At 37.7% G+C, this 25,654-nt stretch overlaps 2 protein-coding genes and 1 long non-coding RNA gene across 8 annotated transcripts in view; 2 read left to right on the top strand and 1 right to left on the bottom strand.

The window, feature by feature from the left end:
- Positions 1-17,519, top strand: part of ANKRD44 (ankyrin repeat domain 44) — a 144,394-nt gene extending 126,875 nt beyond the window's left edge. For 2 of the 4 annotated variants that reach the window (XM_075153610.1, XM_075153612.1), the window contains exons 19-28: positions 339-417; positions 1,470-1,587; positions 2,627-2,843; positions 3,585-3,672; positions 5,584-5,667; positions 6,973-7,118; positions 7,985-8,067; positions 9,234-9,316; positions 10,455-10,546; positions 12,744-17,519. In XM_075153610.1, coding sequence (XP_075009711.1) covers positions 339-417; positions 1,470-1,587; positions 2,627-2,843; positions 3,585-3,672; positions 5,584-5,667; positions 6,973-7,118; positions 7,985-8,067; positions 9,234-9,316; positions 10,455-10,546; positions 12,744-13,009 — 1,256 coding nt within the window. In that variant the 3' untranslated portion in view covers positions 13,010-17,519. The remainder of the gene's footprint in view (positions 1-338; positions 418-1,469; positions 1,588-2,626; positions 2,844-3,584; positions 3,673-5,583; positions 5,668-6,972; positions 7,119-7,984; positions 8,068-9,233; positions 9,317-10,454; positions 10,547-12,743) is intronic. The other 2 variants (XM_075153609.1, XM_075153613.1) reach the window with 2 other exon arrangements.
- LOC142083730 (uncharacterized) lies at positions 16,876-18,530 on the bottom strand. The gene is made up of 2 exons (XR_012674155.1): positions 17,932-18,530; positions 16,876-17,827 (listed from the first exon to the last, which is right to left on the bottom strand). It is a non-coding gene; the product is annotated as an uncharacterized LOC142083730 (long non-coding RNA).
- Positions 18,531-18,648: 118 nt separating this feature from the next.
- The window catches only part of PGAP1 (post-GPI attachment to proteins inositol deacylase 1), a 33,908-nt gene continuing 26,902 nt past the window's right edge, over positions 18,649-25,654 (top strand). For all 3 annotated transcript variants that reach the window (XM_075153614.1, XM_075153615.1, XM_075153616.1), the window contains exons 1-2: positions 18,649-18,862; positions 23,277-23,430. In XM_075153614.1, coding sequence (XP_075009715.1) covers positions 18,710-18,862; positions 23,277-23,430 — 307 coding nt within the window. In that variant the 5' untranslated portion in view covers positions 18,649-18,709. The remainder of the gene's footprint in view (positions 18,863-23,276; positions 23,431-25,654) is intronic.

A 25,654-nucleotide genomic window follows, 5' to 3' on the forward strand; every position in this document is an offset into this window, starting at 1 on the left:
AAATCTGATCGCAGAAAGCCTTGTCTGCCTGCTCGGTCTGAGGGATTTTGAAATACTGTCTCGTTTAGTAGAAATCTTCTCAGTGAAAATCGTGATTTCTGTTTTACTCATTTGGGATTTTTGTATGTAAGAGAACTAATCCTCTTCTTACTGAGGTCAGGGAAAAAACAGCTCACCATTTCATCGGCACAAGTTAAATGAAAATTGTGAGACTATTAATTTCTTATACTGTGGAATATTTTCCTTGTTTATAAGAAAATTTCTTATCCATAAGCATTCCAATGGAAAAGTATCTGAAATTAAACATATTTTAATTAAATATACTTTTTTCTTTATAGTCATTAACGGCCATACACCTTGTTTACGGTTGTTGCTAGAAGTTGCAGACAACCCTGACGTGACAGATGCCAAAGGACAGTAAGTTTTCTTTGTTATGTTTTTTTTTCAGCTCTGTGATTCAAATAGCATCTCAGATTTCTTACAAAAAAAGCATTTATTTGAAATACTGTATTTCCTGCACGACTCCTTATAGAATTTGGCAGACATTACAAAGTACACATTCAGTTGATCTAAGCCATGTGGAAAGGATTATTCATTAATCTTAGCCTTTGCTTCATACTTTAAACAATTCTTCATAGATGCTGAGGGCCAGATTCAATAAAAACTAACAAGCTCTTGAGATGTTTCTATAGAGAGTCTTTTTCTTTCTAAAACATTGATCTTTCAGGGTTTATTTGGTATATTAGGCTGGTGCAGTGAGACAGAATGTTTATTTTAGGTGACACATGAATCTGAGCTGTTCCCACAAAAAATTTATTTCTTGTTAAATGACAGTTATAGAGGGAGAATTAAGTATATTTTTAAAGTGAAAATGTGAATGGTTTAAAAAACTCGTTTGAGGTGCCTGGAACATATCTGGCTATACATATAATTTTAAATGGTATTAGTCTTATCAAAAAATAGAAGGAGAATAGATCCCTTTCAAAAAAAAATGGAAGATATGTTAGTCCAAATTTTGGCTTGAATAGTTTCCTCATGTCCCTTCATCCCCTTTAAGCAATTGTGCAGCATTTGCAAAAGAAATGTTTTGGGTTGTTGCCATCTTGGTAACTAGCAGGGATGTTCATTCACAACGCTTGGGTATTGCAAAGCTCGTGTGTTGCTGGAGGTGACAATAATTGTAGGTTATTAAGAGAACAGATTGTCTTGAATGATGTTGCTCTGTAAACTGCTTACAAATGAGTTTGTTTCTATTTCAGTTATGATAGTTGGTTGTTAAACATCTTAATAATTTCATACAAAAGGTCTTCACTTGGGTGTTATATAGATGAGTACGGTGAAAGAAACAGGATTGTGGGTAGGAACAGAGAGAAATGCAAGGCTTCCTGATTTCTCTATTCCTGTAAGTTGGCAGTGGCAAGTAGTATGTCATTTTATTGCTATGACTGGTTTGTTTTTGTTTTTTCTAGAACCCCACTAATGCTTGCAGTGGCATATGGGCACATTGATGCTGTTTCTTTATTACTTGAAAAAGAAGCATCTGTAGATGCAGCTGATCTCCTGGGATGCACAGCTTTACACCGAGGGGTGACTTAATTTTTATGATTCTTAATTATTTGTTTTGCTGTGACTACAACTCACTTATAAATACAGGGACATTGAATGATTGGAATATAAATACAGAGAATACTGTAAATGATTGGAAAGCTGACCAAGCACCAATAAGGTAAAAAGCAGGACAGACCTGCTCTCACTAATGCTTTTGACTTTATTTCACATTCACTTTAATTAATTAGATAAAATACCGATTAGATAAATTTTTCTTGACACTTCAGTATAGCAATCATTATTTTTATAACTGCGCACCTTATGAATTCTGAAAATAATTTATTTAAAAGAACTGCCCAGCAGTTATTTTCATTTTTCTTGGGGAAGATGGCGTAAATAAGTAAGCCTTACGTTTTAATCTGGAGGCAGTGAAACTCGAGGCAGATCTAACCTGTTCTAGGAGTCAGGTTCTTACCCAACGTGAAGTTGGTGCAAGAGATGATATTTGTACAGAACTCTATAACTGAAGTGAACAGTTCAGCTTAGGAGTCCAGCAAGAGTCTGTAATAAAAGCTATGGCATAAAATTTTTGTTCTGTATTGATAGCAACACCTGAGCCTGACCAAGATACCAAAGCTACCCTATGTATGACACAGAGGTCACTGATAGTGGCTGGCCAGCTGTTAAAACAGCTTTTCATATTTCTCATGGTATTCTTGATCCTTTTTTTCCTCAGTTCTTCTCTCACATTCATACATGGTTTTGAGAAGCCAGACTCAGATTTTCTGAACCTCACCTCTTGTCCATGTTTCCTTAGTCTTAAACTGCTCCTTGCTTTTGTGCCTCACTTAGTGGAGTCTCTTCCACAGACTAGGAATCAATGCCTTTGAAAGACAGCACCAAATACATTTCAGTGTATCAGTTATCACAGGTACTCATGGGAGCGAAGGAGCTTTCATCTCTGCCTTCTGGATCCCATCCAGGCCGTTTCATGTTCACAGGCATCAATCATATTCCATATTTCCTGGGCAAGAAATCTGTATTATGTCAACCTCTTTACTCATTTCTTTGTTATCAGATTATGACTGGGCACGAAGAGTGTGTTCAGATGCTGTTAGAGAAAGAAGTATCTATTTTATGTAAAGACGCCAGAGGCAGAACACCTCTGCACTTTGCAGCAGCTCGGGGTCACGCCACTTGGCTGAGTGAATTACTGCAGATAGCACTTTCAGAGGAAGACTGCAGTTTGAAAGATAATCAAGGTTATACACCACTGCACTGGGCTTGTTACAACGGTAAGGTTCTCCCTGTGGACTTTTGCCAAGTTCAAATGTGGCCGCAGTTTTAGGGAAATATGATAACAAAGCAGCCTAAGACTTTGCGAAGCTTGAAATGAAGAGGGAAATGATCTCCCCTCTACTTGCTCTCTGTAGTTAGCATTTGCTATGTTCACCCTTCAGTTCAGAAGCCAGGGAAATTCCAGCAATACCTCCCAGTGGCTTTGCAGCTTATTTGCTCCCAGTCACAGGGGGCCAGGGTGAAATTCTGGTTTTACTGACGTCAGTGATGAAATTCTCATCGATTTCTGCGGGATCAGGAATGCTCCTTTGAGGTGTCCTCCTTCTTATTTATTGATGCAAGAGACCACGTGAATAGATGGATATTCTGAACTGAACTGATTATTCTAAACTGGATAATCTGAACTTGTTGCTTAATATCAGGGATAAAGCTTCCTAATACCATCATTTAAGACCATCTTTGGAGATGTGTGAGGCAACATACATAACATCACATAAAAAGGAGACTTTTTTTTTCCTTTCCCTTTTTTCCAGTAAGTGCTAATATTAGCCTGGATCTATGCTGCTGCTGCCATTAAAGAAAAAAAAAATCTGTTTATAATTTTATCACATAAGAGCTTATATACACATTGTGTTCGACTTTGAACTTGGTGTTAAATTCTAATCTGTATAAGCCTAATATGAATTAAGTGAATTACTTGCTTTGTACAACACTGTGAAATGTCTGATCTCTTATAGGTCATGAAAACTGCATAGAGGTACTACTGGAACAAAAATTTTTCCGCACATTCTATGGTAATAGCTTCTCTCCATTGCACTGTGCCGTGTAAGTAAAAATCTCCAGTAACAAATGCTTTAGTTTGGAAAAAGTAGCAGTAAGAGAAGAAAACTTTTTTTTCTTAGATTATTTGCATGAGAAAATAATTTTAAAGCTGATCATAAAATTGTGCTTATACTTCTGCTGAAAAAGTGGCAGAATAAAGAGTATTTTTGCATAAATTTCATACATTTAGGCTATTTGATGAAATGCTGACTTGTAATTAAATAGCTGCATTTCTGCTCCCTTTCTAGTTTCTTTTCCCTTGCTTACAACTACAGACCTTTGCCTTTTCTTCACACAGGCTGGAACTTCATAGCTCTTCCATTCTTAGGCCATGACCTGGGCTATAGTGCATACAAAAATACGAGCTTTTGAGGTCCCTTTGAAACCCAAAGGCTGAAAGTTAAGAAATTTGTCAGAATCAAGATGATTCTTTTTTAGCAATAGGAACGAAGCATTAATGAACCTACGTCATGCTAGAATGGTGTTCTGTGCAGGTCATATTTTTTCCAAGACATCCTCAGCTGAGTGTTTTCCAGACTGGTTTTCTTCATGGTCTTTTTTCCTTCTGAGATAATTTCTGTCTTGAAGGTTTGGTACTTCTTCCCCAGGTTCTAACCAAAGGGATTGGTTGGTTATAGAGGCAGACCCTGTATCCAAAGTTCTTGTATTACTTATGAACAACAAAAAGGTGGTGGCTATTACGAGTTATTCATCTTCTTCCATGCATGTATTTTATACATATTCCGTATTCAAATAAAGCAGTATGATTTCATATGGGAAGGATTTTAATAAAGCAAAATCGTAACTTTTCATAAAATAATTGCAAATGCATTTTTTTTAAAATGCAAGATTACTTTAGTTTGTAGGACTTAACATGCTTATTAAAACATGTAAGCCATCAGAAGAGTAAGGAGTTAAGCACTGAAAAAACAAATGCAAACCTTCCTAATTTCTGCCAAGAATTAGAATGACTGTATTCTATTCTATGTTCTATTAGAAGAATGAATGTCTTCCAGAAGTAATGATAGCAGTTACTATTGTGTAGGCTTCCCTTCTACAGTCCACATCGTTGGAAAGTAGAAGGATAATACGTCATGTGTCAAACTTTGAAATTATAAAAAACCCCAATATATTAGAGAAATAAAAGCATAGATAAAGAACTGTTTTTACTCTGCTTAAAATAAAATCATTTGTGGCTGAAACATAGTATTTGAAATCTGAATTTCTAGTGATGGCTTTGAAAATCTTTTTTTCAATATTTATATTCTTTTAAACTAGTATGTAATTCTCAAACCCATTAAAAATGTGTGCAACTTAAAAATGCATGCAAATTTAAAATGAAAACAGCTGCTAATCCAGCGTGGGTATGTGTTAGCTGTACTATATGTCCAATACTGTTACTAAACACTGTTCATTTTCATAATGAAATGAGACAAATTAATAATAACCAGAAAGAGTATTAATTGAGTACATCCATCAAGGAAAAGTATTAAATGTATGAGTGGGAAGAGATGTGGGCTTCAGTACCTAAAACATTAGAATAAAGCTTTCTATATGTAGGTATCTATGAGTGCTTTTCAGATCCAGGTGTATTTGACATTTAGACTAAAGGATTTTAAAGTGTTCAGGTCTTAGTCCTAGGTTTGTGCTTCATTTCAGTTACCTTTGTGCATAGTGAATTGCAGGATCAGCTTTGCTTTAGAGACTGAAATTCATAGTAGCAGATGCAGTTTGGTTAAATGGAGAGATGATGAATAATCAAAAATGTGACCGAAAGCATTACGGCAAAGGTATGTTAGGATAACTCATAAATAACCAATAAGAAATATTAATGGGAAGTGAAGTAAATTAGTATTGGAAAGTGAGAAAAGATGTAGACTTTTTACCTTTTTGGAAATGTCTTTTCTTTGGCAGAATCAATGATCACGAAAACTGTGCATCACTGCTCATCGGAGCCATCGATGCCAGCATTGTCAATTGCAAAGATGACAAAGGAAGGTAATAGTTTCTTAAATAAATTTCATTTTGTCTTCATGAATCCATCTAGTATTTTTCATAATTCTTTCTGAACCTCTGGAACTCATCCTTATCTGATATGATTGAGCTAAGGCTTGTCATGCTGACTCTTTCAGACAGCAGTTTACTCTGCAACAGTTACATGGTGGCTCACTTGAAGCAAGAATACTATGAAGTATTCAATTTCATAGTACATATGAAAAGAAATACAAAATAGTGTTTTATTTGTTTAGAACAGCTATGACTATAGGCTGGTTTCCTGAACCAGTTTTCTTTGTTAAATATTTAAACAGGTTTATCTTTGCTAAATGGAGTGATACTATGTAGACATAGAAAAGTATTTCATTAAAAGCTTTAATGTTATGTGAGCATTCTCAGGGCACACAACTCAAAACATCTATGCAGCAAAATAATACTGATGCAGCAAGAGATATGCAGTTAGCCAAATCCTTAATTTGTCACGTTGATAATCTCCTCACTATGTGTGTGTGTATATATATATTTAATTAAAATTGCTGAAATTCTAAAAATGGAATACTCAGAGTTTCTATTAATTAAAACAAATTCAAGACTTTCAGTAATGGTGATTACTTACTCCTTTAAGGGTAAGACCACCTCACCCTTACTGATAAGCAAAACCTGAAGTGACACTATGAGCAGGGTTGTGTACCAACTGTCTTTCATCTCTATTAGTCACGCTTCAGAGCCAAAATGCCACAGGGAGACAGCAAATGAATTCTAGTGTCTCAGTCTTGTGGAAACTGATAACGTCCAAAGTGGATAGAATTCCTTCTGCCTTCTATAGTAATACTGTTATTGTAGCTTGTTGCTGCAGTATTTTTGACTATAACTTAAAATACTTCAGGTTTTTTAAATAATAGATCTGTTCTTTTCTGATAGTCCTTCCCATCTTAGGCTTGTTAAAAAAAATAAAATCAGATGAATAAGAATGAGGGATTGTACTGCTTTTCATATTACGCAGTATGCTCCATTAAAATAAGTATGCTACTAATATGAGATTCTCCACAGTATCGTATCTCCACAGTATCATATCCACCTTATGCCTCCCTTTTTTTAAAGTTTATATTGCACCAGGGCAGAGACTGTAAATATTATTTAACTTATTTCAGATGCTGCTACTATAAGGTTCCCCTGGTGATAACTCAAAGTTTCATAGGAAAAAAAAAAATTAAAAGCATCTTGCACTTGCAGGTTCTTGGGAAGGTAAGTAAACAGGAATATTGTCATTCTTTAGCAACAGCTGTGGTCATGTTCCTCTCCCCACAGAACGCCCCTTCACGCAGCAGCCTTCGCGGATCACGTGGAGTGCCTCCAGCTCCTCCTGAGTCACAGCGCACAGGTGAATGCTGCGGATCACGCAGGGAAAACACCTCTCATGATGGCAGCTCAAAACGGTCACGTAGGTGCTGTAGGTAAGTACATCCTTGCCTCTGTTTGTCTTGAGGGGTGAGTGCTACTGCAGTTACTATCCCAAATAGGTAGTCATTCTTTTTCCTGTGAAAACTAAGGAAGAAAAATAAATTGTGTGGATGTCTGTAAGAAGCTGCCTTTACATCTGTAAAAAACTTCTTTTTCTTCTCAGTTGTTGTTTCTCAGCAGTCTTGGTGAGCATTTGCAATAACAAACTTGAGTCTTATTTCCGCCTAAGAGCACACTGGAAAGAGCATGAGGGGTGTAGTGGTTCTATTCTGTTTACTTCCTTGATTTTACAGAGCAGTAAAACCGCACGTGTGAAAAAGATTGTGTAACCTTTTTTTCGGCTCTATTATAGGAAGTCCTATTCCTAAAATGGCAGCTATCAGCAGCTGCTTTTCCAGGCTAGACTATATACTATAGACATACAGATTAAGGTCATATTGGCTTAACAGAATACCCTTTTCTCTAGCTTCAACAGCACAGACTGCACCCTAAATTCTTTATATCCACTTAGTCCTCTCAAAGCAGTATCCACAGTTGTTCTCAGGAGATGATGATTCAGGCAGAACTTGCTGATGTGCAAATGGGGAAGTTTATAAATAAATTAAGATGAATATATGTTTGACAGTTTGGGGCACAGTGAATGAGCTATTATCTCTGCCTTTGCTTGCTGATTAACTGCACGAGGTTAGTCTGTTCTCATTCATTATTTTCACTTCATGTTCATAAAGCATACATCACGTAAAGGCTTAATTGATTAGCATGTATGCACACGTACATTGAAGTAGTAATTTTTTTCCTCTGTTTTTACATGTTCGTCTGCCCATTGGGTTTGTTCGTTGATTTCTGTTATATACCTCAGACTTTTTGGTGAACATTGCCAAGGCTGACCTGACATTAAAAGATAAGGAGTTGAATACATCTTTGCACTTGGCTAGCAGTAAAGTAAGTTGAAGACCTCTGTATGCTTCTATTCTCTTCACAGTCTGTATGTAGGTCTGTGTGTGTTTATGCTCAAAAAAATTTTTTGCAATGGAAAAGTGATGGTCAAACTCATGGTGAGGGAGGGAGCATTGTTCCAAGTTTTTTCTCAAGTCTGTTTCAAGATTTAGTAAATTGAGAAATATGGATGCCTCTTACGACAACTAAACATAAGGAAGGGAAACTAAGAGAAATAATGGAAAATCCTTTGAGATTTTACCAAATAATCTCACTGTAAAATAGCTTAACGTAGGTTCAGTGGCAAAGGGAAAAAAAAAAAAAGAGATATTTATTCTTTTTTCTTATTCTCCAATTTCTGTGGAGGGAACCCAAGATTTTCCCTTATGCTCTGTGGCAGTAAAACCAGGGGCATTGATGAGATTGGTGGTGCTGTCTTTTCCCAACCTTCCTTTCTCTTAATTCCAATTGCTACTGCTGTTTCTGCAAGAAAAAATACCTGTGGGATTCCCTCTCCTGGGCTTTTTCTTTTGCTCCTATCCACAGATTGGATTCCAGTGTGATCATATTACTCCAGTTTCTGCAGACACATGAGCCTCGCTGAATTCTCAAGGTCCTGCGGGCAGCTGTTCACCTGCCAGGGCTGTAGGCTCGGCATCTGTGACTTGCCGTGCTGAAACAGTCTCAGAAATAAGGCCCGGATCTGTATTATTTCCAAAGTTTCATTATTAGACCTCTCACACTGAAGGGATTTTGTAGTAGCTTACTAATAATACAGAAAGGCATTTAAAGACCCAGGAAGTATAGTATTAGTTTTTGAGATTAAACCATCTCTTTCTATGTTACTATGTAGTTCTAATAAATAATCCATTGAACGCTCTCTCAAGAGAAATAGCAGTCTTCTCTGAAAGCTGAGGCGGTGAATTCATATATAATGAATGGAGGGTTGAAAGACATTTCTAAATGTGCTAAAGCATCCTAGCAGTGGCGGTTTGTAAATGGTATTTTAAGGCTCCTACAGTACACCTACCACACATCCTTATAAGATGAGTAGCATGTTTTGTATTTCAAAGTGAGTTATAAAATTTCACTTCTATATGTAACATTTCTTTTGCCTCAATTTCAAACTCCTCAGCAAATTAACACTATTTGGTCTATTTCCCCAACTACAGGGTCATGAAAAATGTGCCTTGCTAATACTTGACAAGATACAAGAACAGAGCCTTATTAATGCAAAAAATAATGCTTTGCAGACGTAAGTATAGCCTGATCATCTCAAGTTCAGTTGACTTATCAGAAGATTCTGATTTAGCATTTCAAATTCATGTCTCAGATTTTTTTCATAGAACAAAAAAGTTAATTTCTGATTTTTTTGAGTGCTTGCCCTTGAAAAGACCAGATTTGTATTGCATTTTCACTTCTAATTTTGATTCTTTTGATGCCAATTCTATACATGGTCTGGTGGAAAAATTATATGAGGTCATTTATTTGAAGACTATATCAAAATGTCTATTAATCATGTGAATGTATAAGTATACATCTGGCATTTCCTATCTTTTTGAGCTTCACCTTAAATCTAAATCATTTATTTAGACTTAAGGTGGTACATTTTAATTTTCAGAAGTTTTTTTAGGTGATATTTTATGTGGAACTCCCATCCATACCATACATTATCAGCGGAGTTAGAACCATCGATATTCTTACTCCAGCTACAACTGTGTGACTGGTATGGGGGAATCCCACAGGAGAAGATTCAACCACGAGTTCAGGTGGCAGATCATCTAGTGCTTGCAGAAGAATTCATTCCATCTTAGCCCTTTTTCTCCCTTTCAATATGAAATTGTTTTTCTTGTCCCACTAGCTGTCCCCAAACAGGAGCATTGGGTGTTGGCCCAGGAAGGGAGCAAACCAGTGGTTATTTTTAATTTCCAGCTGCTCTGCAGTAACAGAGCAATCGAGTATTCAAGGATAAAAAGGCAAAACAATAATTTTCAATGATCTGTAGTAGCCAGAATGAAGGATGGAACAAAGGCATTTCTTCAGTCTTAGCATTTCTTCAGTCTTAGATTCATTTTCCTTTTAAATGTCAATTGTTTGCTGCAAACAGTGGAAAAATGAGAGCTTTTTAAAGAAAGCCTTTAGACTGGAAAGTATTAAGCAATCTTTGTGTATGTAAAGCTAATTATATTTGTCTTGCACATATGTTTTATAGATGTGGAACATGAGGATTATTTTAAAGGCTGTAATATAACTTAATGCCTACAATATAATTGTAATGATCCAAAAAGGAAAACATTCTCTTTCTGATGCTGGGTATGCTTTAAGCATTACCTAACTTTTTTTAGAAAGTCTATTTTAAACTGAACTTGAATTTAGTTGTTATGTTTTTGTAGACCTCTCCATATTGCTGCACGAAATGGCTTAAAGATGGTGGTTGAAGAGTTGCTAGCCAAAGGGGCATGTGTCCTTGCAGTAGATGAAAATGGTAAGTAAATCATACACTTTGACAATCTTCAGTAGGACCCAACAGGTAATTTTACAGACCGAAGCAATAGGCTTAAATGCTGATGATAGACATCATTGATGCTTTTACCCTTCCAAGAACAGACAATGAGGTGTGTGAGTACCTATTAAAAAAAAGATAGTATTTATTTTTCTTTAATATAAAAATGTATTCTAAACATCACAGCGGTCCCTTTTACTGTTCATTTTGCATGTACTGTCAACAGCTAGTCTTTTTTAATGCTTGAGTGCAGTGGTAACTTGAATTTCCTAAACATGCAAGTGGCACCGGATAATTCTGACACCTTGCAGAAGAAATAAGGATTATGCATTCAATCAGCGCATGTTTTAATGGGTAGGAAGAAAACCATCAACATATGTTTGATTGTGTCCTAGTTCATTCTGAGATCAAAGCTTGCGCTTACTAATTGTCTGACCTAATCCAAGATGCAAGTAAATTACTGTTGCCTCATAAAATACATGAGTAGTTAATAAACCTGATAATTTTGTTTCAGATCTCAATGAAGTCCTTCTCTAAACATTATATAGCCCATAGAGAGCTGTGCTTCTATAATTAAAGTTTTAAAAAAAAGTCTTCCTGAAATAAGCTGGTCTTTCTTACAATACTGACTTCATGGCATTAATGTAACAATTCAGTACCTCCATCTTCCCATATCTGTAAAGTAACAATAATAATACTCACCCATCATTGCAAGACATTTGAGATCTATGGATGAAAAGAACTGAGTGGTGAGTATTTACTATTAACTAAACGCTAAACCTAGATACACTTGCATGAATGAGTTCCACTGAAGTCACCTGGCCGTAACCTCACTATAGAGATAGGGGACAGAAAAATGAACCAGACTAGCTTCTAACCACAATTTTTATCTTTAAAATTGTACATACAGATCCAGCTAATTTGCATGTATGTAACGAATGAAAATTAAGTTTAAATTTGATACACATTTAATTTTTCTAGGAACAACTGCATATGCAGTTTAAAAGAGAGAAATTTAACTACAATCTCAGTATAAGTACAACTCTAAAGAATACTCACGCTTGGAACTCAAGTGGAAGAGGAAATTCCATTTAGGGTATGCATTCACTGCAGTCAGTGCTTAAATGTGGGTAGTTTGCTACAAAACTGTACTCACATTTGTCCACCAAACTCGTCTACACTGCAGGTGTTCTCAGCTTACTTGAGGCAGTAGCATATCAGTAGTGGTCATTGCCTCAGATTACTATTGCTGCAGCACTTAAGATTTAGCCATCTTCAAAAGAATTTGTTTGCTCTCAGTACAAAGGAGGATTTGTTGGAAAGTGCTGCAGTACTACACAGCAGCCTGCAAAATATATAGATAGCAAGTGTAATCAGCATACTGGTTTCCAAGATTTGTATATGTAAAGGGCTGCTTTAGGGGCAGCACTTGGACAGGAGCCATGTTAAACTGCAGTGAAGACAAACTTTTAATAGTTCCCCAGTTCTTCGTTTTACTGACATCTGTAGAATATTAACTTTGTATTTAAAGTGTACGCCATGCTTTCTGAATACAGTCATTATTCTCCTAACATAACGTAAATTTGGGTAACTAAACATCCACGTAGTCATACCTGCTATACCTGTAGCACATGCACTGGTCTAATTCTTTTCTCTCATAATTTAATTCCTAAATAAACTGCTTTCTGAGTTGAGTAGATACTCAACTGATCAGTCTTGAAAATAATTTGCTTATTACTTCGAAATGTTTTTAAATTAGTATTTTCTATGTTCTAATGAAAGTCGTTGTTCTCAGAATGAGACTTGTTCTTACGCACAGAAACTGAAGCCAGTTTCTGTCCCTGTTGCTGTACTCCCCACGTTCTGTATTCATCACACTGTCTGTGCTGTAGAACTGTGTTTAGCAAGTGCTTTTATTCATATTGTGAAGTCTGTTTGCTGCCTGATTTTAAAAAAATAGTGCTTGTTGTGGTCACAGTGATTTAAATGCTCCATAAAGTGTGTATTTTCCCAGCATGTCTAATTTAAAATAAGTAACATACCCCTGTTGCCTGGCATGATTGTAACTGAACATACATCTCCTGCTTACGACGTCATCTAGAGATGTATATGAGGAATGCTCAGTGCCATTCTCAGTACCCTTAGTACTAACCATTGCCTTGTCTGCATTTGTGCCCAGGTCATACGCCAGCCCTGGCTTGCGCTCCTAACAAAGACGTGGCTGACTGCCTGGCACTCATTTTGGCTACCATGATGCCTTTTTCTCCTTCCAGTTCAATGACGGCTTTCAACTTCGTTTGTTTTAAAAAAGACAATTTGGGCAGGACACATCTCTGCGATGGCTCCAGTATGGGCAGCATTAACTCTTACAATAAGCCCTTGAGTAATAACATAGGAACAGAGGATGGGTACAATGAAAATGATTCGGATTCTGAAACATTTTGACTTTTTGGTATTCAAAAACTTTTTTTCATTATTATTTCATTTCAGCTTTATTTTTGTCTTTTTAAACAGCTTAAATCCCACAGCTATATTCTTAACTATTATTCTTGACAAGTAGGTATTGAAAGATTTGTAGTGTTGATGAGAATCAAGCCTTTAAATAACAAAGTTAGAGGGATTTACTGGAACGTATTCCCATTAATGTTCTGCAGCTTTTCAGCTTCCTCATGTTTTCTAAGTGCCCCTGTGGAAAGTCTCTACCTCTTATTTTAAGTAGAAAAAGAGAAAATGCCTTTTTTCTTTTTGACAGCACAAATAAACAGGGAACTATTTGTAAAAAGTTCTTACGTGTTTTAGCTGTACCTTTAGTACACAAACGTATTTCCAGTGTAGCCTTCATAGATTCGAGCATCATCCCTTTCCTCTGTTTGCCTGTTTCCTGCTTCCAGGGGCTCTGTTAATTAGATAATTTTTTTTACAAAAACCAAAGGTAAAGTTGTAAATCTTAAAACTGCCTGTATTACTTTTCTACAGGAAACGAAACCTTTACATACTGCATGTATTAAGCACTTAAACCTACAGAAGGCACTTTTTACAATTCTTAGTTGCAGCACACAATTAGAAAAATATAGTTATAAACCCTTAAGGCCAAATTCTACTTGTCTCACCATATTTTCCCACGGACATTAGTGGAACCACTTGTGTGAAATGAAAATCACTTGGCCCTTTTTTTTTTTCCCAATTCCGCACAAACATGTACGGTTTATTTGCACTACAGATTAGGGTCATTAGATGTTTCTGTCACCTGAGCCATTAACCATGAATCTAGTATCAGAAAAAAAAAAAAAGAATCAGGTGTAGACAAAGGTGTATGTAAAAGTTTGTAATGACTTGCCAACTTAAATGGATTTTTTTTCCTTTTCTATGCTTAAATAACTTATTTTTACTGTAAACAGTATCAAATTTTAAAATACTTTTGCCAGTGTTTGGATTAACAGAGCAAAGGTAAAGCAATGAAAGCGTAACACCAAAAGTTGAAATACCAAACACCAGAAAACATAGCAGTGTACCGTGCAGGGGATTGGAGATACATGCTAAAAAAGCCTATTGTCACCAGCTTTTAAAGCAATGTCAACTTTGTGAATATGTTTACTCCTTCTGCCAAAGTTTCTAGGTCAAATGGACCACGACCCTCCTCTGCAACAGATGTACAAAAGGAAGAATGAGACTTTGTAAACAAAAACAAACAAAAAACCCTAAACAAAAAGCTATCATGAACTAACCAGCTGTACCAAGAGGACCAAAATGCTTCAGTAATTAAATGGAAGACTTTGCTACTTTTATTTTTTCTTCAAATGTGAGTGACATAATGAAGTAGTTTTTTTAAACCATAAAAATATAAACTTTTGAGGTAATGAGTAGGCTTGAGTGAATTTTACATTTTATGACGCAGGTTTCAAGTTGACATTTGTAACTGATGATGTGTTGACCACAGGTTTGTTTTTTTTCCAGACTAAAGAATATGTTCATATACTTTTAATGTAAATGTGTTTATATTTATTTGAAATGAAACGAATGCCCAGGAAAAATAACTATGGCTTGTTCTCCTAGTTAGTATTTGTGCATACTATTTGGCATGATGCAAAATGAAATGTGAATCTAGGCAAGACTGGTGGCCTGAGTAGAAAAAGGAAGGGCCGATGCCCTTCGGGAGGGTGCCCATCTTCTTGTACGGAATGCAAAGATAAAAGTCCACAGGCTATATCGCTAAAAAGCAGAGAGCAAACCACCTTCCACCATTTAAGACCATAAAAAAGGGGTCCAAACCCCTTGCTAGACAAGTGAGAGAACACTGTACAGCTACAGTGAAGAGGGGAAAAGGTAATACAGCATGGAGTCAAGGTGTTAAAGTTCCCATGATGCGCACGCAGGCTATCTGCAGGCCTACGTCTGTGCTGGGAGGATGAGGTGAGCTTCCTCCGTGCACGCTTTCGGCAGGGTAAATGAAAAGTAAGGATTTTTAGTTTAGTTGCAGTTTTTAGCTGTGTTCCACTGAATTGTTAAAAATTTATTGGCAGATTCCAGTTCTTTAATTAGGAAAAATATGTATACATTAAGTTTATTTTGCCCTGCTAAAATTAAAGTTTCCTTGAACATTAGGTAAAATTAAATATTGTTTCCTAGAACATTAACAAATTTCCAAAGTTTACAATGAAAAGTCACAAGGAGTGTCTCTAAAGGTGAACATTTCTTTTCCCTCAACTCTATATTTTCTGCAGTAGAGTGACAGAGCACCTGAAACCCTGGTTTTCTCCTCAGAAATAGCACAGAATAACATTTTTATGATTGATTTTTCTCAACGTATTTTTGCTTTTAAGAGTTGCAGAATAGCAATAACCACCTTACTTTAAGCACTGAAAATAAGAGGAGAGATCAGTTATTAAAATTTTTAGTGGTGTCTGTTCAGAAATGAATAGAAATCCCAAATTTTGCTTTTTTTATGTGGAATGATGGCATTTAAAACAAATCAACAAATGGGAAATGACTGCCACCTGTCATTTCAGGATCAGCCTTTTAATCTTAGTTTAACCAGAGATGTAGGTAGGCTCCTTGGCAGGATTAATTAAAAGTCTCTCCCTAAAATACAGAAAGTTACGTTATCCTACATGAAGTCACTTCATTAGGAGAAAACTAGTCCTCTTTACAAAGAGGATGTTGTATTATTTTAAGCAGCCATTTAAAAAATTTCAGTATTTTTACTTGCTACCGTACAGAGTTACTGAAAATATTTCTGTATATTTGCAACACCTTGTAACTCTGGTAATTGTGTAGTGCAACAACTGCTGCCTCTTAATGATGTATACAACATTATAGAAGCATAGGTGATTACTGAATTACTTTGATCCTTCTAGGAACCTGATTAGATTTTTCTGTAAACTAACCATGATGTAAGTATGCAATATTCCAAAAATCATAGCAAGATATGATTTGTTAGCATCTTAAGGGCATTGGGAAAGTCAAGTTTTGAGTATGGTGTATTTAGGAGGAAAACTGTCATGAGCATGAACTTGGAAGTACTCAGTGTTGGCCTATCCCACATCTCATGTGAGTTACCAGAATCCCTTTCTTTTGTATGCTAGTACATTAATCTGTAATATAATTTATCACATGTAGAAATAAATTTGTAATCTAGGGCAGATATTTAAGCATGGGAATAATTTTACTCTTGTAAATAATCACCTTGCCTTTCTGTGGACTTTTTACAAGAGTAGAGTTAATCATACATAATTGTTGCACTTAACCCTGGATCCTGCAATTTACAGTACGTGGACGACTTCTGTGTCTGCACCAAGCAAAGGGTATTTGGGGAGGGGCAGCCGTCTGCCCAGGTGTATTAGCAGGATCCTTTCATCCTGTATTTTAACCACAGCTGCAGGTGGAATCCATCGCAGGATGGGGTCCCAAGTCTCTCTCATAAATACTGAGTTGCAACTTCTGGACTGCCTGAAATTGCTGTGAAATAGCTCAGGGGATTTCTGTTCATCGCTACTAAAAGGGCACCATAATGTGTTTGGTACTTTTATGCAGTAAACAACTGCCAGGTTATTGAATTAGAACAAACACATGAAATGACTTGTTTATCCATTGTACTGTTGAGAAACTTGGTTATGTATCTTGAGTATGATTTTAAAAAAATTTGTGATTTTTATTCTTAGTCATGTAAGAAATATTAGAGTGCCTTTTTATATTTGTGTATTATGGAAATGTTTTGTGAAACTTGTCTTTTTTTTTTTTTTCATTTGAGTGTTATAAAAGCAATATATTACCAGTAAATTTTCATTTCAGACCTTCTTTGAATGTATAAAGTGTTTCTTCTTTTCATATGTTCTACCTGCATTGAAATGAAAATTAATATGCTAAATTTCTATAGGAATAATGTATAATTTTTGCAGTGCTGAAAATGCTTTCTTATTACACGAAAAGTAAACCTTAGGTCAGTGTTATAGGAAAGGGCGTTTTAAACTAGTGACAATCTGAGTGTGTATATAAAATGTAATTTTATGCGTTTCTTATGCAGTGATCTACATATTAAAGCCAATATCTTATGTTTTGTAGGTTTTGTCTTATATTTTATGCTTTAGCATGTGCAATATATCTTTACAAACCATGGTGATACGAATCTGGTGCCAGTGTTATATTTTGCATTTTAACATTTGTAATAAACAATATAAAATATTGTTTGATGGTTTCAGTGGGGTTTTGTCGGTATTGTTTGCTTTTGTAAATTGAAGTTTAAAGACTTGGGTAAATGTCTCATACGAAATGAGGAAAAAGACTTACTTCAGTGAATGACTTGGAATTCAAGCTGAATCTTCTCAAGCACAGTTTAGTAACTTTTTCAACTACTGAATGCTGTATTAATGTAATGAAGAACCCTAACTGTAAACTACTATTGCAATGCATTCAGATGGTTATTTTTACAAATAAAAATGGTACAAATACTGTTGGAAAACTGAGTAAATTGTGTTTCTTTTAAAGGAGGGGGAAAGGCTTAAGTATTTAGCAGAGAAGATGATGAAAATACAACTCTATGTATTTCTACTTTGTATTTCCCTCATAGGTAACTACCCCTTGTCTTAGTAAGTTGATGTTAGTCTTACTTCCTCTGTAGATTGAGGGGAAAAAAAGAAAGTAACTGTTTTGTCAGATATTAAATATTTTACTGTTAGTTTTCACTGATGAGCAACACCAGCAATCGTGGGTGTATCATGCATCAGGGTGGGGTGGCTGTCCCACAGAGACTAAAATCCAGAGAAGTGCCTAAAGATACTAAAAGACAGTAAGTTGTTAAAGCAAACCAACAAAACCCACAAAAAAACCCCACTCCCCCCCACCTCAAAAAAAAACCCAAACCCAACACCAACCACCATTCACAACGTCTTGTACGTGTTGAGTGCGTGAAGCTTTATGGATGTTGTGACAGGCCAGGAACCGTGAAAGCACTTGAACCGTGGGGTTTCCAGGTTTATTTTCGGCACGGTGAACCGCAGCGAGGCCCGTCCCCCGCCGGTACGCCCGCAGGGGGCGGGGGCGAGGCCCTGGCCCGGCTCCGTCGGCGCCCCCGGCCCTTGCCGGGCGGGGCGGGGGTAAATCTGCGCCCCCCAACACCCCGGGGGGGGGCGTTTTGGAGTCCGCAAAAGCCGACGAGCCGCCGCCTCCCCCTGCGCCGTCTGAAGCCCGGCTGCCTGCTGAGAGGGGCGAGGGGAAGCAGCCTCCTCACGGGCCTCATCCCGGGGCGGCGACCCTTCAGCGGCAGCCGAACGCGGCCAGGCAGGCGCACCGCAGCGGCAGTGCGATGGCTTGACCTCCCTATCATGGCGGACACGCCTTCCCCCCGCAAACTACCGGCTGGGGGAAGCCCGTAGGTAGGTTCCTGACCTCCCCGTAATGGCTCCCACGCCCGCGACATGGCGGACAGACCCGCCTCAGCCTGGCGGAGCGGCAGCCAGCCAAGCTTCTGACCTTCCCAATATGGCGGCCGTCCTCCCGCAACCCGGCGGCGGCCAGGTTGTGGCGCCAGCCCGCCCGCCCCGCCTCCCGGGCGGTGGCGCCCCGCCCCGCCCTGCCGTGCCGTGCCTGTGTGCGCGGAGAGCCCGCGGGGGGACGGGGGCTCCGCTCCGCACCTCGGCGCGGCGGGGCGCGATGGGGCGGGCGGGCCGCCGGCTGCCCGCGTTGGCGGCCCTCTTCTACGGGGCGCTGGCGGCGCTGGTGCTGCTAGGGGTGCGGGACGTGCTGTTCCTCTACGAGGAGAACCGGTGCAGCATGACCTACATGTACGAGTACCCCGAGTATCTGGTGAGTGCGGCGGGAGGCGCTGAGGCGGCGGGCGCCGGTGTAACAGGTGGGAGCCCGCTGGTCCCGGGGCGCCGCCGCTGGGCGGGGTGCGGCGGCTCCGCGCCGGCCTCACGCCGCCCGGCGGCCGTTGGGGCGTCGCCGCACCGCATCGCCGCGGCCGGGAGCCGCCCGCCGGAGGCGCAGCCCTCCTGTGGCTTCCCTCCTCTTCCCTGTTCCCCGCTCAGGCGAGGGAGAGCCACCGCACGGGCGAGTCCTGACTGCGCCCATAACTTCTGGGCGCCCTCTGCAGAATAGCAAGCTGTAAGTGGGGCAGAAATAGCTCAGGCTTATGTGAGGGGTCGGTGTATTTGGCAAAACGCGCTGCTTTGGCTGCATCGTATGATGGTGCACCTTGGGTAGCTACAGAAGGGAAGAGCTGTCTACCTGTGAAGTAACGAGGTGTTTCGTACTGCCACCTGTACAAAAGAGAACGAATAGAAAAGCTTCCAATTTTCTACCTTGTAAATGCCTGTAGTTACCTGTAGTCCTGGTAAAACCGGTCAAAAGCTCATCCAGGCTTACGCAAAGGATGAGGCTGGGCCAGGTCCTCTGACAGCGCTCACAGCGCTAACCTGGGAGGTTGTGTCTTGTATTTCTTGGTCCTTTTTGTGATTTTATAGAGTGTGGAGCAACTAATGTGTCAAAAAAGTGAATAACTTTTCAAATATGAGTGTATTTCTCAAGCTAGTGAACAGTAGTGCAAAGTCTTCTCAGTGAGCACTTTGTAGGTGGCACGTCCCACAATTTATGGGAGAACTCGTAAATCTGTCTGAAGTCCTCTTGCTTTGCTGACGAAGCCTTTAGGAAACCTCTCTGAAGAGCCCTTTGAAAACCTTGGATCAGTTTGAGAGAGAGGACTGCTGATGGAACTGTTGTTTTCTAGACACGGTATTATGGTTTAATAGTGGGAGGATGTAAATATGTGAGTATATATAGGTTCACTGCTAATACTGCATGCAGTTGTTAGAAAACAATTTCTCTTTTAATAGTAGTTCTTATTACAGGATTTTCTGTCCTCTTAAAAGCATCCCAAAGCATAATTTGTTGGTTCCTAAACATTCATTTAGCATTATCTAGGATACAATCTATGTTGGAAAAAATATGAACTATTCTAAATAATATTCTGTTCTGAAGTAGGTTGCGAGCTGTCTTGCATAGTAAAGAAGATCTTAAAACAAAACCTTAGTACCCCAATTGGTAATGAAGAACGAAGTTAATTTTTGGATCTATTAACCTTCATTTGCTAACCTTGACATAGTCGTGCTAGCCTATGAAAGAGAACCTTGGTATAGCTACAAGGGTTGTTTTGTCAGTGCAGTAGGACAAAATTGTTTAAGCAGCTATAAATACTTAAATACTACACAGGAAGTTTTCAGATCTCCTAGCAGCCAGAGTCTACTTCAGCTTTAATCTGAAGCCAACCAACGGAAAGTTACTAGCAAAATCTGTGCGATGTTATTGGCGGTTGCCTGAAATTCTCCTCCGCCACCACACACCTTTTGTATTTACTCATTATGTCAGGGCTTAAATTCTAAGCATCTTTAGGCAAGTGTTGTGCTGGTAAGAGATGGAAGGCTTAAGGGTAAGCAATAGTTCTAAGCAGGAAACGCAAGTGGCAGCTGGCTGTGTTGCCTCTCAGAGTTTCTATTCCCTGAATAATCGCTTTTACCGTGTGGAAAACAGTACTTTTGGGGAGGGAGAAATTATGAGTTTGTCTGGGTTTGCTAAGGCATTCTCCTTTTCAAGTACCTCTTTGTTGTTGGAGGGGTGGTTTGTTTAATTTTTAATGTCTTTGTAGTGCTGGCATTGGTAGGAAACCACAAGGTAGGAATTTCAGGTGAAAGGTACCTGTCCTCCCTTCCAGACTTGGTATCACATTACAAAACAAATAACTATTTGAGCAATTAAGCATAAGAAGTTTCATTTCTTTTATGTCTAACAGTGTGGGTTAGCTCACAGTCAAGCTAATACTGAGTAATGGAATTGGTTTGGATTTTTTTTTTTCTTTTTTGTACTTAACCATCTTATTTTGCCTGAGTTGTGGAATTGCAGTATTTGAATTTAACCTACCCTTGTCCTGTTCAGCTAAGCTTGGTAAGAGATTTGGACGTTAGTAATGAGGACTTTTTCACATAAGCCTAATTTCTTTGGGAACCAGGGTGAAAAATGAAGCCTACATTGACGTTGTAAAAAGTTACTCTAGCTCATTACAACCAATTGTATAACCAGTGTCCTGGGAATTCAGAATTTAAGACCACTGTCATGGAACGCGAATGTCTGTTTTCCTTTGGAGTTATGCGTTGCCATTTTGTTATAATATTTGAGCACTGTGATTTACCTAAAATCCCTAATATTTTGGTAGTACAGTTCGCATGGATTGTGTAGTTTTTTGCTTTCGACATTGACCCAAAGAAGGGCAGCTCATTAATCTTATGTTCTGTAAAAGTTTTTGAAAAGACAATGAACCAGGATGATACTGTGGAAGAACAGTTGATTTGATCTGTCAGGAAGTCATATAAACATATCTTGATGGCACTCTTAGTTTAGTAATGGAAACTGATTAATTTAAGTTTTTTTCACAGGATTTTGAAAGCCTTTGAAAAAGGAGCAGTAGAAAAGAATGAGAAAGGGACAGTGAGGTCAGTGAAGTTGGAAGAGTGAGATGATGGAGAAAAGGGAAAGAACATGGAAAGGATGATCTGAAGACATAAGCCCTGAACAAAGCTTAACCTTTTTTGCTCACAGTGAAGGAATTAAACACACTCTCTCTCTCTCGAATATGTGTATTTTGTTATAATATATTAAAATATATTAATATATTTTAAATTATATGTATCAAACATCATAAGAAGAGGTTGCAAATAACCAATATGGCAAACAATTTGAAGGCTAAAGGAGAAAGGAAATAGTCTTTAGCTGAGGGGAGACAGAGAAGAACAGGGGAAGGGAAGGAGTGTGTGTGGGCAGGGAATTAAAGCTAAATCGCGTTTACTGTAGATGCAGTTGAGAGAAACAACTGAAATGTCTGAAATAGAGATGCTTCTATTTCGAGAAAGCAATTAAGAGAGACTTTAGAGAAGATTTCTGATGCAAAACTGAGTTTAGTTTTGACCTTATTCTGGAAAATAAAGTGTTTCCTTAAAACATAAATTACACCATAATAAATGTATTTTTTAATTACCTTATTATTTGTCATAACATAAGTAATCAAATGCTAGAACAAGTGTATTCACATTCATAGAAATTTTACAAATCTATATCTTAGAAACTCAAAATTATAAACCAACCGATCTCCATACAGGAGTTAATTGAATGTTTTCTTGCTTACTACTTATTTGGTTTAAAGCAGTGTCATATGGCTCTAAGAGTCATAACTTACTGGTCTAAGACTTAATTATCACCTAACCCTCAGGTGCAAAGGTATTTTGTTCTTTTCTCTTTGGCAATTCATAATCCTGGAATAAATTATGTGATAGGTTAGGTGGTTAGTTGTTTCCTTCTTTGTTTTAACACAAGAAATATGGCCTTTTTTAAGATGACAATTGACTGTGTAAACTGGGTCCTGAGTTGTTACAAAACCAGGTGGTTTTTCACTAGGCCACATAACCGACTCTGAAAACAACAACAAAAAAAGGCTCCCAAAGTATTGTGGGTTTATTTTTTTCTGATGAGCCATAGTAAGATGGTTAAATTCCCACTGCAGGTTCCATCTCTGTAAAAATCGCCTAAGAGAATTCACACTGCATCTGTAATTTACACTGACATAATAGTTGTCATCTGGCAGTCACCTCCAGAACCCTGTTCTCAGGATTTAGCTTTGGTATCCGTCCGGTGCAGTAGCATATCCTTGTTCTGTTACGTGGTACTGGAAAGAATTCCAGAACCGTTCAGGTGCAGTAGGAGTAATTAGGATCACTCACGTGCCTCAGTTTCTGCTCTCAAATTCTCAGGTCCTGGGAGAAGTGGTTGGGTTTTGACATGCTTTTTTTTTTTTTTTTTCCTCCTTCCCCCTTCCCCTTTTCCCCCTGTAATATAAGGCTAGGTTTACTTTATGAATGTGCAACTTGAAAAGATACATAATTGTGTTCATTTGCAGCTTGTTTCAAAGCAGTTAAAGTTAATAGCTGTTTCAAGTAAGTAACTGCAGCCACTCATTACGCACAGTAATACCTACTTAAACAAAATACTTGATACTTTATTTTTAATTATTTTTTTAAAGCAAAACCCAGTTTTTCATTCGTTTTCTTTAGACTGTAATTTAAAACAATACATAAAATACAAACCAGATCATTTAAATTACTGGATAGCCACTATATTTTCTTATTTGCAACAATATAGACAAGGTAAGTGTTTTTTTTTTTAACTTTTGCAACAGAAAATAAAGTTACCCAAGAAAACAGCCAGACGATACCCAGCGTATGAGCTCTATCTCTATGGGGAAGGGAACTACGCCGAAGAAAACAAAAATCTCCTATTGACAGGAATTCCAGTTCTCTTTCTTCCTGGGAATGCTGGCAGTTACAAACAAGGTAAGCATTTAGCTAAGTTATAGGTGTGTTACAAAGAGCTCTCATATTTATGCATTAGTCAATGGCAAGAAGTTTTCTGTTTGAAATAGTATCAACAAAAGTGATAATGGTTGATTGTATTATGATGTAGATATCCTTGTTAGTCCATGGTTAATTTCAAGCAGTACAAAGACTTCATTTTTGTTTGAAATCAGTTGAACAGTTGAGCTATAATATTTTTCTGGAGTAAGACTTTCACTTTTGAAAGCCAGAAAAAGTACAGTTTATGCCGTACTATGGCAGCACTGCACCCTTGCTGTGTTTTTGATCGCAAACATCTAGTTGGTTTTGATTTGAACAACGTTTAGTGCGGTTATGTCAAATAAAACAAGACCTGAATTTGATTAGAAGAAACTGAACAAGCTGCCATCTGTGATGTGAAGTAATTACGTGCTATAGGAATAAGCATCATCTTGTGGCTTGCCCTATAGCTTCTTTATATCCTACCTCTCTATGTAGTGGTGTCTTTTCTTCAGCATCATCTTCCCACTTTACACATAGCCTGCTTTTGTTTTCCAGGTTATTCCCTCTTGCGCTCCAAATGAAAAGAAGTAATGGTTTTAAAGTATTTTTATTTTTCATTGTAAATACCGAAGCTAGTAGCTTGATGAACATGAAGTATTGTGTTTAAGTGTTTATTCAAGTATCCGGTATTCCTTCCAGGCGGGGTTTGTCAGACTGTTATTTTTGTTCTCTAAAATATGCTTTGAAACAATTAGTAACACTCTTACAACGTTAGCAAAATTGACGTGCATGTGTGGGGAAAACCAGCACAGTCTAAACCCTGATGTCTTACTGTGATAATTTTTCCTGATATTTGCACTGAACTTGATGATTAAATTATCTGATTTCAGAGAACCTTTACAAAGTTATTTTCTTTGAGAACATACCTGCTTAGCTTATAACAAAGTAAAATATTTTATCAACTCATACTTTCAGAAAACCCATACAGACTTGCAGGCAAAATAGTATCCAAAGAAGATTACGAACATAATGATTATGAGGGATACCATATGGACTTTTGTAATTGTGTATAAAGTACTGCAAATCTGTGAATTAAGGCTGTCTCTAAAAACATGGCAGTACCTCACTATGCAGGAAATAAAATGGTACTTTCAGGGTATGTTAGGAATCAAAAGGAAGTACATGAAGAAAAATGTAAACTAGGTGAGTAGAAGTACTACATGCTGTGGTTATAATGTGCTATTTAAGATCAGTAAATATTTAAATATTTATTCTTTGTTTTGAGAAATTAGTTTAGGGAGACTGGCAATAAGTCATACGTGCATTTTTCAAAATCTTTGTTAAAATAAATTGTTCTACCTTAATCAGTGACTCAGAATAGTTTTTGTTTTATTATGGAATTTATGAAAATTCATATTTCGTTCAGAATTTCTTGTGGGATAACACATTTTAATTCTGATAGCTAGATGAGCAGAGAAGGTGTTGCTATTGCTATTTTCATACTTGTTTAAAATATAGTCATATTTGCTGAGCAATGAAGACGGAAGTGCTGCTGCTGCCTTTTCTGGGCTTGTTATTTTGATGTGTTACAGGCACTTTTGAAACATGTTAATTCATCATCTTCCATGGGCGCTAAAATGAACTTTAAAATGTACAAAATTGAGACTTTGAGTAAAAGATGGTGGTCTGGTTTCATTGTTGGGAATGAACCTGAGACTGGGAGAATTGAGATCCTGAGTTCTGTTTAGGAATCTGTGACACGCTTGCCTTGTGATCTTTGGCAATATTCTTGTTCCTTTTACCATGACCTCCAAGATATAAAGTTGTGATAAGATACTTGACCTTTTAAATCCTTTTTAGGTCTTTTCACACCATTTTGAAGATGTTGTTATTGCTTATTAGCTTTAGATAGAATTGGTGAAATGACTGACTACAACTCAGATTTATAATTTTCATCATGCTGATAATATCTGGGTGTTTGAACATATAAAGTATTTCATAAATATTATTCTCCCATTTCATGAGCTTTGCTGAAATTTGTTTGATATGTTAATTTCTATAGCAAACTTTTCCAAGAACGAGGATTCTGCAGGCTGCAGATCTCTGACACTGTTGCACTCTAGAAGAATCTTGCTTCTCGGTGCCAGATTTGGGCAGACCTTTCTGGCGATCATTAGTTATTTTATATACTCGCTTTTGGGGCCTTCTCTTTTATTTTCTT

Source organism: Calonectris borealis, chromosome 6 (assembly GCF_964195595.1).
Source record: "Calonectris borealis chromosome 6, bCalBor7.hap1.2, whole genome shotgun sequence".
NCBI lineage: Eukaryota > Metazoa > Chordata > Aves > Procellariiformes > Procellariidae > Calonectris > Calonectris borealis.